Source organism: Mastigoproctus giganteus, chromosome 12 (genome assembly GCF_048544385.1).
Source record: "Mastigoproctus giganteus isolate SK-2022 chromosome 12, ASM4854438v1, whole genome shotgun sequence".
In the NCBI taxonomy this organism is placed as follows: Eukaryota; Metazoa; Arthropoda; class Arachnida; order Uropygi; family Thelyphonidae; genus Mastigoproctus; species Mastigoproctus giganteus.
This window is the reverse complement of record NC_143586.1, coordinates 50,932,232-50,946,386: the sequence shown is the minus strand read 5'-3', so window position 1 is coordinate 50,946,386 and position 14,155 is coordinate 50,932,232. Positions and strand designations below refer to the sequence as shown.

General features: G+C 33.9%; 1 protein-coding gene across 1 annotated transcript in view; it reads right to left on the bottom strand.

Annotated features, from left to right (window-relative positions):
* Tace (ADAM 17-like protease Tace) overlaps positions 1–14,155 on the bottom strand; it is a 204,686-nt gene that overhangs the window by 148,083 nt on the left and 42,448 nt on the right. The window contains exon 6 of the mRNA XM_090385593.1: positions 12,890–13,084. Coding sequence (XP_090241719.1) covers positions 12,890–13,084 — 195 coding nt within the window. The remainder of the gene's footprint in view (positions 1–12,889; positions 13,085–14,155) is intronic.

The following is a 14,155-nucleotide window of genomic DNA, read 5'->3' as shown; positions in this document are numbered from 1 at the left end:
TGATGGTCATTGCACCTAACAGAAGATAACAGGAGGGAAAAAATAAACAGTTAATACATCACTAATTACTTATAAATAAGTATAGGTTATAGCTATGTGAATATATAGCATATATGTCAGTAAAAAATTATTTTTCTAATTTTACACAATGGGTTGCCTATTAACTGACTTCTATTATCTTAACCTGGTATGGAAAAATGGGTATAAAGGATCATACGAACAAGCCATTGAGTTGGTAGATGAAGAATGGTATGCTCTTTCCTGACTTTCAGTATTGGCATGAATGAGTAAAAGTATTCCAGTGAAGCTCATTTTCAGTGATGAAGTTACGTTTCACATTTGTGGTAAAATTAATCATCAGAGCATTAAATCCAGTGACTTTTGGATTTTCTGTATCCTAGACAAAGGAGGCTACTGGGAAATGTGCAGAGCCATTATTAAAACATGTTTCATGCTCTTCATTATGACAGTTTACTCTGCATCCAAGTCAAAACATCTTGTGTTATCCCTGTGATATGGTGGTAAACTGATTTGAGTTGGTTAAAAGTCATTCCTTAAACCGTACTTGAGTTGGTTAAAAGTCATTCCTTAAACCGTACTATTCTAGCAAGATATTCTCCAAACACACTAGCAAAGTTGTATCATTTCTTTGGATCAACAGCATGACAAATGATAGACTGGGTGATCTGAAAGCATCACATATTAATCTCCTACCCTAAAATCTATCAGATTTCTCCTTATAAGAAGTTATGAGGTAAACTAATAACACTTTAAATATAGCACTTTGAACACATATACTTCTGAGATGTTGGGGGGGGAATCTCATTCACATCTTTCTTATAGGGGAGATATATATACATAAAACTTGCAGGCAAACCATCACCGTCATAATAATGATTAACCTAAGACCATAGGCACAAACACACATATTCTAAAACAATAATAAAATAGTGTGAAACCCATTTCATTACATGATGAATGTAACCAAGAGATTAAATAAAATATCCAAAACGAAAGTAATACTTATGGTGAAAAAAAAAAAAAAAGATGAAGCCAATTTTTATTATTATAAATACGTAAAAAAAATACATTTTTAAAAATTAAATAATAATAATAACTGATATTTTACCTTGTTGGGTCAACCACAGGTTGAAGTACAGCTATTTTCAGATAATAAGATAATAGACCATCACAGTCAAATGCTGTAGGACAGTTGGTTAGACTGGTCAAATTTATTGGTTTTTTGTTTTTTTTTTGCCACTTTAGGGAGGTATTTTTCAGACTTTCTTTTATTTGAATATTTCTATCCATTTTGCATTCCTTTAATTTCTTGATTATTTTAATCATGTAATACATTTTATATTTCATGATTAAGTCTGTAATAAGCATAAAGTATTCAATGTTGAGTTTGATATACTATTTTATCAACATGAAAAATTTACTTTGAGATAAGTTGCTATATAAAATAAGTGCTATATAAAAGATGAATTAAATTTTTTTTTTTTTTTTAAAAGTAGATTATTCTATATTAATAGACCTGTTGAGGTTCTTAGATACAGGCGCCTCCGCAGCCAGGTGGGAAGGAGCAGCAGTGCGTAGCACACACGCTTCTTGATTAGACCGGGGTTCGAGCCCGTCACCACCAAATACGGAGGATGCGGAAAGGTCAGGGAATGACCACCGCATATTCTCGGAGCAATATGGCCTTAGTTGCTAATGCTCCTAAAAAAAAAACCAAAAAAAACCAAACCAAAAACCGTTCTTAGATACCATGATCCAAAATGAAATTTATTTCTTTTTGGAATATTTTTAATTTAAAAGCCTCAGATTTTATTAGGAAATTCTTTAATAACCATTTCAGTTCATTCAGAGGTTTAAACGACATCATCATCATCAGTACTAAGACATTCTATGCAATAAATAAAAAACAAAGAATATATAGAGCAAAAAAAAGCTCGCAGGATATTTTGTATCATTAACATCAGTGATGACAATTTGCAGAAATCATCTAGTAGTAGTAGTGGCATGTGATGCAGCATCAGCCAAAAAAAAAAAAAAAAAAAAAAAAACACACCATTCCCTCCAAATGCCTGACCAGTTCCTCCTTAAATTTAATTAACCTATCAACTTACACAACGACAGATGGAAGTTTGTTCCAGCAATTAACCACCCGTTGGCTAAAGGCAAATTTCCGCACATCTATTCTACATCTGTCTTTTCTTAATTTGAATTTATGCCCCCTTAGGTTCGTAATCTGAACAAGTGGAAGGATCCCATCAGAATTCAGCATGCCCAACGCATTCAAGGCCTTATACACCTCAATCAGATCACCGCGCAGGTGCCTAATCTCCAGTCACTGCAATTTGCAGAACTTAAGCCTCTCTTGATAAGAGGATTCCTTCATTCCCCTCACCAATCTTGTTGCCCTTCTCTGTACACGTTCAAGCAAATCTACATCCTTCCTAAAATGAGGCCTCCAGACGCAGTACTCAAGGCGCAGCCTTACCATTGCCTTATACAGAGGGACAATCACCTCCTTCTCCCTGCTAGCAAAATTCCTATATATCATTAAAAAACCCCATGACTTGCCCTGGCAGCCTGTCTGCACTGCTCAGAAAACTTCATATCTGACTGCACAATTACTCCCAGGTCTTTTTCATTTTCTACCACCTAAAGTGTAGTACCAGAGAAACGTACACAGCTGGTAAGTTTCTCTGGGATTACTTCTACCCATATGCAGTACTTTGCATTTGTCAAGGTTAAACTTCAGTTGCCACTTCTTAGCCCATCTGCCCAAATTATCTAGATCCTGTTGCAGTAGCACACTGCCATTACTGTCATTAACAATCCTGCCAACCTTTGTATCATCTGCAAACTTCAACACTAAGCCTGATATACCTTCATCAATATCATTGATAAATATACAAAACAACAGTGGACTCAAAACTGAACCCTGTGGGACTCCACTAATAACATTAGTCCACGAAGAGCAGCACCCATTAATTACCACCCTCTGTCTTCTCCCACTAAACCATCCTTTTATCCATTGTAGCAACTTACCCTTAATACCATTCTGCTCCAATTTGTACAATGGTCTTCCATGCACAACAGTGTCAAAAGCTTTCCTGAAATCCAAATATATGATATCAAAATTATATTTTTCCTTCCAGTTCCTTTGTAACAACATCATAATATCCTATCAAATTTGTTAGACAAGACTTTCCCTTAACAAATCCATGCTGTGTCTGAATTATTGCTGCAGTCTTGTCTAGATGATCCTGCAGTGCATCTTTAACCAGTGACACCATTATTTTACCCAGAACAGAAGTTAAACTAACTGGTCTGTAATTACTCGTGTCACCCTTTGATCCCCCTTTGTGAATTGGGCATGATGAGTGCTGAAACTGTGCTGTGAGTCAAATCACTTTTCCAGGTTTATATAGAATACATGACAACATATAATTATTTTAAAATTATCTAAATACTTCACTGTGAGTAACCCTTTTATCAAAACTGACAGTTTCTGCTATCAGTTTTGATAAAATTTCTGAATGAAATTTCTGCTGAAGAAAATTTATAAAAAAGTTAAAAAGTACATATCTTGCATGTTGTAAGAGATGGTTGCAATATACTGAAACATGAAATAACCTTTCACAGGTTATCACATATGGTGCTTCTCTACAAATATGCTACAAAACTTGTTGAAATTATATCTTTTCTATAAGAGACTTATCTCCAAGTTATGCTTATGTTTATATACATAAGTTACTTCAATTTTTTTTTTATTGAATGGACACCGATATAAAATAGAAAGTAAGGGTGCAAGAATATTTGCTGATGCTATCGAGGCAGAGTTAGGTGGGTCGGAAAATTGCTAGCTTGGGGGGGATACACAGACTAATAGTAGCCGCTGGCAGAGGTAAAAGTGATTCTTGCACTACTTATATTGAAATGCAATTGAGCAGCAGCCTGGAAAGAAAGGCAATGGGAATTTCCAGGACTGCTGGGAGTCTTAGTGGAACAAGTAAATACATGGGCTGTGTTAGGGTAACTAAGAGTAGAAACATGTGCATGTACACCAATGATAGGAATATAGTTAATAAATTCGATGAGCTAGACGTGCTAGTCAAGACATCAAAGGCAGATATTGTTGGGATATCACAGACATAAACGGTGCGGAACTGGAATTTGGGGAGTACAATGTGTACAGGAAGGATAGACAAGACAGGACAGGAAGGGAGGAGGGGTTATGCTGTTATCCTGAAATCCAAATATATGATATCAAAATTATATTTTTCCTTCCAGTTCCTTTGTAACAACATCATAATATCCTATCAAATTTGTTAGACAAGACTTTCCCTTAACAAATCCATGCTGTGTCTGAATTATTGCTGCAGTCTTGTCTAGATGATCCTGCAGTGCATCTTTAACCAGTGACACCATTATTTTACCCAGAACAGAAGTTAAACTAACTGGTCTGTAATTACTCGTGTCACCCTTTGATCCCCCTTTGTGAATTGGGCATGATGAGTGCTGAAACTGTGCTGTGAGTCAAATCACTTTTCCAGGTTTATATAGAATACATGACAACATATAATTATTTTAAAATTATCTAAATACTTCACTGTGAGTAACCCTTTTATCAAAACTGACAGTTTCTGCTATCAGTTTTGATAAAATTTCTGAATGAAATTTCTGCTGAAGAAAATTTATAAAAAAGTTAAAAAGTACATATCTTGCATGTTGTAAGAGATGGTTGCAATATACTGAAACATGAAATAACCTTTCACAGGTTATCACATATGGTGCTTCTCTACAAATATGCTACAAAACTTGTTGAAATTATATCTTTTCTATAAGAGACTTATCTCCAAGTTATGCTTATGTTTATATACATAAGTTACTTCAATTTTTTTTTTATTGAATGGACACCGATATAAAATAGAAAGTAAGGGTGCAAGAATATTTGCTGATGCTATCGAGGCAGAGTTAGGTGGGTCGGAAAATTGCTAGCTTGGGGGGGATACACAGACTAATAGTAGCCGCTGGCAGAGGTAAAAGTGATTCTTGCACTACTTATATTGAAATGCAATTGAGCAGCAGCCTGGAAAGAAAGGCAATGGGAATTTCCAGGACTGCTGGGAGTCTTAGTGGAACAAGTAAATACATGGGCTGTGTTAGGGTAACTAAGAGTAGAAACATGTGCATGTACACCAATGATAGGAATATAGTTAATAAATTCGATGAGCTAGACGTGCTAGTCAAGACATCAAAGGCAGATATTGTTGGGATATCACAGACATAAACGGTGCGGAACTGGAATTTGGGGAGTACAATGTGTACAGGAAGGATAGACAAGACAGGACAGGAAGGGAGGAGGGGTTATGCTGTTATCCTGAAATCCAAATATATGATATCAAAATTATATTTTTCCTTCCAGTTCCTTTGTAACAACATCATAATATCCTATCAAATTTGTTAGACAAGACTTTCCCTTAACAAATCCATGCTGTGTCTGAATTATTGCTGCAGTCTTGTCTAGATGATCCTGCAGTGCATCTTTAACCATATATATAAGGGGATAAAAGGGGATTAGTTAAGAGACACACAAAATCTAAGGAAGTGCATCCAATTGATATGGGTGGACAATGCAATGCTGAGTCTGTTTGGTGTGACCAGTGGCAGATTTCAGCACAGGCGCACGCCTGGGGCCTCAAATCTCAGGTCTCAAAAAAAAAAATAAAATTGTTTAATTTTTACACTCATCATTATTATCATTACTGAATACAACTATAATTTAACATGAGAAGTTAGTAAACTCTTATGCGAATATCCCTACATATTATATGAAATATCTATGCGAACTAAGTGAATCTGAAGTAGAATATGTATTATCATTAATGCTTAGTTGCGGCATTTTTTCATTTAAACATTAGTTAAAATATGTATGAAAGAATTGGGCAACCAAAATGATTAAAACTGCAACACCAAATCTATAGTGCGTGCTATAGTAAAAATGTACGCATATAATGTAGTGGTACCGAAAATATTTAGAGGGGGGCCTCAAAATTGAATTGCACCTGGGGCCTCGCAATTGCTAAATCCGCCACTGGGTGTGACATAAGCACTGGGAAAGGATAAATGAGAGTAGGTGTGTGTTATAGGCCTAATGAATCTGATGAGTATAATGAGCAATTGTGCAGAGAAATAGAGTGGGCCAGTAAATTAGTGTCCTATAATGGGGGATTTTAATTTCCCGGATATTGACTGGAATTTGTGGGTTGGTCACTCACACACTAGCAAGGCTTTTGTGGATTTATTGGATGATTGTTTTCTACAGCAACATGTTCGGGAGACAATTAGAGGGAGTAATACTCTTGATCTGATTATCAGTAGTGATTCTTCATGCATCAAGAATCTGCAGATAAAGGAACCACTAGGTGGCAGTGATCACAGTGTGCTCAAGTGAGACTTACTCAAAGAGGTAACTACCATCAAGGGTAAAGAGAAGGGTTTTTGCTTTCGTAGAGGAGACTACGGTGGTCTGAGACAGTATTTAAATTCTATACGGTGGAACCAACTGATGATGTTACCAACAGCAAATTCAAAATGGGAAGCATTCAAAGAATTAATCTTGGAAGCTACTAGGCTTTTCATACCAACAAAGAAATATTGTTCAAGATTTAGGCCTAAATGGATGTCAGATGAACTAAATAGACATGTGACAGAGAAGAAAAATGCATGGGATACATATAAATTAACATGTGACACAGAAGCCTATCATAAATATAAGCTGGTCTGTAATCAAGTTACAAAGAAGGTTAGGCAGGCTAAAGCAGATTACGAAAAATATTTGGCAAAGGATGCAAAGAAAAACAGCAAAGAGTTCTGTACTTATGTACACTCTAGAAGGACGGGGATGAATCAGATTGGTCCACTTGATATCGATGGTTCAACTGTTGATGATTATGCTCAGGTAGCTAACAAACTAAATGAATATTTTGCATCTACATTCACACATGAGGAGTTATTCAGAGGTGTATTCAACTCTGGCAGTAAGCTAGATAATCTTGTAATAACTGAGAGTAAAGTAGAGGAGAAATTGTTGAAGATAAACATAAGAAAGGCACCTGGGTTGGATGGAATCTATCCAGTTATATTAAAGGAGGCAGCAAAGGAAGTAAGCAAACCCTTAGCCATAATTATGAGAGCTTCCCTGGACTCAGGGGAGATACCCATGGACTGGAGATATGCAAATATGATCCCAATCAACAAAGGAGGATCAAAGGGAGGCACAGGTAATTACAGACCTGTTACTTTAACTTCTGTTCCACGGAAATTAATGGAGGCACTGGTTAAATTGTTGTTGTTTTTGGTTTTTAGGAGCATTAGCAACTAAGGCCATATTGCTCCGGGATATGCGGTGGTCATTCCCTGACCTCTCCGCATCCTCCATATTTGGTGGTGACGGGCTCGAACCCCGGTCTAATCAAGAAGCGTGTGCTACGCACTGCTGCTCCTTCCCACCTGGCTACGGAGGCGCCTGCACTGGTTAAAGAAGCATTGCAGGATCATCTAGACAAGACTTCAGTTATAGCTAAGAAAACACAGCATGGGTTTGTTAAGGGGAAGTCTTGTCTGACAAATCTGTTTCAATACTATGATGTAGTCACAAAGGAACTGGATGCAAAGAATAACTTTGATATCATATATTTGGATCTTGGAAAGGCCTTTGATACTGTTGCACATGGAAGACTACTGCACAAATTGGAGCATTGTGGCATTGGAGGCAAATTGCTGCTATGGATAAAGGGGATGGTTGAGTGGGAGAAGACAGAGAGTGGTAATCAATGGACACTGCTCTTCATGAACTAATGTTATTAGTGGAGTCCCTCAGGGTTCAGTGTTGGGTCCATTGTTGTTTTCTGTATTTATAAATGATATTGATGATGGTATATCAAGCTTAATGTCCAAGTTTGCAGACGATACGAAGGTTGGCAGGGTTGTTAATGACACTAATGACAGTACACTGCAACAGGATCTAGAAAAGTTGAGCAGATCGGCTGAGAGGTGGCAAATGAAGTTTAACATTGACAAACGTAAAGTACTATATATGGGAAGCAGTAATCCTAGAGTAACGTATCAACTCTGTGGTACCACACTAACAGTGGTAGAGAATGAAAAGGACCTGGGGGTAATTGTGCAGGCAGATATGAAGTTTTCCAAGCAGTGCAGACGGTCTGAAAGAGTAGCTCATGGTGTCTTGTCAATGATATACAGGAATTTTTCTAGCAGGGATAAGCAGGTGATTATCCCCTTGTATAAGGCAATGGTCAGGCCACACCTTGAGTACTGTATACAGGTCTGGAGGCCTCATTTCAAGAAGGATGTAGAGCTTCTGGAACGAGCACAGAGAAGGGCAACAAGATTAGTGAATGGAACAAAGGGTTGCTCTTACAAAGAAAGGCTTAAGTTTTGCAAATTACAGTGTCTGGAGACTAGGCACCTGTGAGGTGATCTGACTGAGGTGTATAAAGCCTTGAATGGTATGAGTATGCTCAATGCGGATGTGATTCTTACTCTTGCTCAGAATAATCGCCTGAGAGGGCATAAATTCAAACCGAGGAAAGACGGTTGTAGGATAGATGTGCGGAAGTTTGCCTTTAGCTAGCGGGTGGTTGATTGCTGGAACAAACTTCCATCTGTCGTTGTAGAAGTTGATAGCTTAAATAGATTCAAGGCAGAACTTGACAAACATTTGGAGTGAGTGGATGGGTGAAATAAGGGGTTTTTTTTTTTTTTTTTTTTTTTTGGCTGATGCTATATAAGTTTGCTTTCTTGCATCATGTGCCTTTGCTAATGCTAATGATATTTCAACAATTTAACATATCAAACTCAGATACAGATATTTGAAGAAATCATAATGATTCTTATGATAATAACATAATTATAAATTTAAATGGCAATGCTTATTACAAGGAAAAAAAATTACCCATATATTATAAACATCTTCAAAAAGAAAAAAAAATGGAAGGAGATGTATCCAAAAAGGTGTTTTTTTTTTACTTTTTTTTTATCAAATGACAAAAAATAAATAAAAAACTAAGTCAGTTTAATCATTAGTCCCTTCAGAGGTTGACTGTGATGATCTATTATCTAAAAGTAGCTATATTCTGAATGATATTTCTGCGGAAGAAAATTTATAAAAAAGTAAATCCTTGGATAGCCTAACAAAGTAAAATATTAAAAATTTTCAATAATTTGGATTATTCTTAGATGATTACTGTTAAAGATACTACATAATTACTAAAAACAAAAATGTTTCTTCATTTCTTGCCGCAACTTAACAAAATTATTTAAGCATTCATGTTTATTACACAAATATTTACCACACACACACTTTCTGCTGTAGTAGCATAACACCTACCACACCATACTGATTATTGAAATAAACAGAGACCTGGACTACAAACACCACCAGGCTTCTGCCGGTCAGTTGAGGCAACGTAACCAAGCCCTAGAATGTTACCATCTGGGAAGGATTGGTGTGTAAACAGGTGACAGAGACAGGTAGTACTGTTACAGCGACGGGCAAATACCTATGGAACAGATGTTACTTGTTATCCAGTGTTCTAATACATTATTTAAGAGTGTGTTTTCCAATTTTATGGAAAGTTGTCAATCTAAAGATGATCGTCGTTAATTCAAATAAGGTAATCTTAGTGTAAACTCGACTTTGGGTTTTATATTTACTCAACATGTTTTATTCTGGGAATATACAAGATAGATCAATTTTTTAAAAAAAAAAGTACTTTATAAAGGAAGGCCACTAAACATAAAATGATCTTTACAAATATATAAGGGGTTATTGAAAAGTTCGTAGCATCACTATGAAGCAGTGGGCTCGCACCAGTGGTTTTATTATTATTATTTTTTTTTTTTCTATAAGTCTCCGTGGGGCTGTACACTTATTCCAGTAATGCTACAGTTACCACATTCATGTTTATTCAAGAGATGATGCTTCTATGGCTGATGAAACCTCTTCATTTATTTTGAATTTTTGTCCAGACAAGTGAAATTTATGTTAGAGAAACAAAAAGATGATTAAAAATAATAATAATAAATAAATAACAAGAGAGGGTCTGATGGGACCAGATCTGGTGAATAAGTTGGCTGTGGTGACAATTTTCTATCTATACTAATGAATTTAAATCACTGAAATTGCTGATGTGTGAGAAGGGAAGTCTTGATGAAACAAGACCTTTCCAGCATCCTTTTTTTTAAACTTGATAGCTTCTTGAAATCAATAAACTGGCTAGCAAAGTATACTTCTGTTAAGGTTTCACCTGCTGGAACAAAGTCTTCCATTATTATTTCTTTGGAATCCCAAAAGATGCTGTCAACCTTTCTAATTGATGGAACTATTTTTACCTTCTCTGAAGGCAGTGAATGCTGGTGTTTCCATTGTTTGGACTGCTGCTTTGTCTCAGGCTGATAGTAGTGGATCCATGTTTCATTCACAGTTACAAATCTTGCCAGAAAAATATTCTGGATCTGCTTCTTAACATGACAAAAATTCTGAGGAAGTCCTGGAGCCATGTTTTTGATCAAGTATCAAAAGCCATGGAACCCATCCTGCAAAACACTTAGATAAATCCAAGAGATAAATCATTAGTTCATATCAGATGGCTATAGCTTGCACTATTTCTTGGATTAATAATTGCCAATCTGCTATATCTTGTATTGCAAAATTTTATCAGCAATTAGCAATTGTTGGTCAATTCACTATGAGAGTCAACTTGGATCTCTCATTTTAATTCTGCTACCAATGTTTTTCACCAGAACAATGGAGCAGATATACCCAAGGCATGTATGGGCTTCTTTTGATGTTTAATGCTTCTCCAGGTTTCTGATGACAGTATGATGTTCAAATTTGTTTAAAAAAAAAAAAAAAAGACCATTAAGTTCAATGGGTTTCTCAAGCAAAACAATAAAAGTTATGAAGCTGTCATTTTACATTTATTTATGCAAAGGACCAAACATTGTATTCACAAATTTTATTTTCTTATTTCTATAGGATGTTAAGATGCTTTCCAATTCCCCCCCTAGTCAAATTTCAACTTTTATAAATCCATATTAATTGATACATTCCCATAAATAGACTGCTAACTGCACAGCTCTAGTGTTTAATGGATGAATATTTAAATCCACACAGATTAATATAATTGATGAATATTTAATGCATAGTACATTCCCAGAATAAGTAAATGTATCATTTACTGATATGAAAGAGCATTTCTAAAACAAAACAAATTTATTTCAAGTTTAGAGTTATGTTATTTCTAATTAACAAGTAACAATGTATGAACTGCAGTCAATTATTATTAATAACTTTAGATTAAATATGTTTTAGAATATGTAGGCAATTAAACTAGCACTAAGAGTGGTAAACAAAGTATATGAGTGAGCCCATAAAATTAAAATAAATATGCTGTTTAGACAATGAATAAGTTATTATTAAAACAAATAAGAAATGCATAACACCAACAATAACTAAAAAAACAAAAAGAAAAATAATAATAATGTAAAAACAAATTATATAATTCAATTGATTTTTATAAATGAAAAATAAATATTTTAATGTCATACAAATGCAAACAAAAATAAATTTTAAAAACAAAATAAAAACTTGTAAGAGAAATATGCTTGAGTATGGAAAAAATAACATTGCATTTAAAATAACATTTAAAAAAATAATAATACCTGTACGAAGTTTGGCAGCTGGCTTGTATAACGGTACTTAATTATGTTATTGTGTGAAATAATTTTTTTTACAACATATTAAGTAAATGATGTTGCCATCTTATGGGAGGAATGAATAACAAATAATTAGAAGGTAATTTCAAACATGATGCTTCAGAAATTTTCTTATTCCTGGTTATATACAATATCTGTAAACATGGAACCCAAATTTGGAGTTCAACATGGTTGAAATGTTTTAACTTTTTCTTATTCAAAAAATTTTCTACCTTCAGCTAAAAATCTTATTTTTAATGGTTAAAATTCAAATGTATGCAGTTCTTAACAGGATAATGAAAAATGACATTATCTTAAATATTATTTGTAACCCAGAAAAAATTTTTTTTACAGTGAATCAAAGGAAATAAAAAAAAATATATATTAAGAAATGGTAAAACAGTTCTATAAGTGCAAAATGTGTAGCTAGAAAAAAATAGCACAGTTTTTAAAAAGCATTACATACTTCAAAAATATATGAATTAAAAATTACAAAATAATCTGCTATTTCACTGTACATCACTACAATACAAAAGTTCTCTAAAAATTTGAGAAAGAAATTAAATGCACATTCTGCTGACATTCTTTTTCAAAATAGTTACAAAAGTTTTATAGAGAAAAAAAAAAAAATTTTCCTCTGGCAATATCACATTTGCCTCACTTTGATAAAGAAAATACTAGTCTGGTAAATTGCTTGTTATTATATTTGGACTAGGCTTTTAAAACAAATATATTTTATTACTATTATAGCTATTTATTTAAATTCTGATATAACTATGCAATTAAAAAAGAAAAATCAATTTGAGCAGAAAGAGCTTTCTTTAAATATTTCCAGTATAAAATCTCAAGGCAACCTAAAAAAAATTTTTACATATTATCAAGGATAGTTGCTCAATTGGAGAAATTCACAGAAAAAGCTTTACTGCAAAAGTAAAGGCTTAATATATGAATATGATTCATATATTAAGTTTAAATTAAAAGCTTAATATATGAATCATATTCAAAGATGATACAATAATAAAATTATTATACCTATACAGTACGATAAAAAAATAACAAAAATTATTCTCCCTGTCAAAATATTTAAATTTACCTCTAAAAGATCACGAACATTCCATGGAGTATCTGCCATATTATAATGGATATCACCTCCATTAACTGGGGTAGATTCAGTATGAACCATCACCTCCTGGATTACAAATCCCATGCCCCGAAATCCAGCTTGTTTTTCAGTGTCTTTCCATTCTGTTTCCAGAAATATTTTATTTACCCGGTCAATAAGTGATATCTAAATTTAGTAAAATAAAATAATCAGAGTATGTTTATAATCATTAAACCACATCAGTCAAAAGTATTATGAATTTGTTCTGCATTTTTATAAACTTTTTCTATTCTAAAACAATTTTTTATATTGATTTGTATATTTTAATTACAATTTTTTATTTTTAAATTTCCTCTTTCATAAGATAATATTCTTTGCATTCTTAATAAATTTGTCTCAATTGCCTCCTCTTCCCATTGAATGAAAAAATAACAGTGAACTATGACGCAACTGTTAACCATATAATAAATATGCAAAAGAACTACAAATATTAGCTTAAGAACATTTTATTCATTCGCAAAACTACTCTTCTTTACATAGAGAATAAAAATCTTGCCCAGGTGTATTGCTTAGTAGGAAGTAATAAAATAAAATTTGTAAAATAAAGTGAAACGATCCCACATTTCTAACTTTCAGTATTGGATTAAAAAAGGGTTTGAGATTATTCTTTAAAATAATGAATAGTTACAAATAATTAATGGTACCACCATAAGTATATTATTTTTAAAAATTAATCTGAAATTCATTTTGGATGTCTTAATGCATTCAAAAAGCAAAAATATGTAAGAACAGTTGTGAATGCTTAATTGCCCATTCACTAAAGCAAACTTGATTTAACCAAATAACAACAATGACAATAATGTAATAATTAATATTTTTAATAAAAGTTTAAATCTTTTATAAAATTTGTTCCAAAATGTTTTAATTGTTCCAAAAGTTAAAAAAAAAAAAGAGGACTTTAGGGAGTACTGTTTACTGTCTGATCCAGACCAAATTTGGAGTACACGTTTTACAGTAAACCAGCATTTCCCAAACCGGGGTCCCTAGACCACTTTCAGGGGGTCCACAAAACATTCAGATGGTATCAAGTAATGTGCTTATTGTCTTAAAAAATTTTGAAGACTAAATGCACAAGGCATAATATGTTATGGGTAAAATTAACTACATAATATTGGTGTAAATCAGGGGTGGGCAACAGCCAGCCCGCGGGCTACATCCGGCCCGCGACGATGTTGAATCCGGCCCCCTCGGTAAATG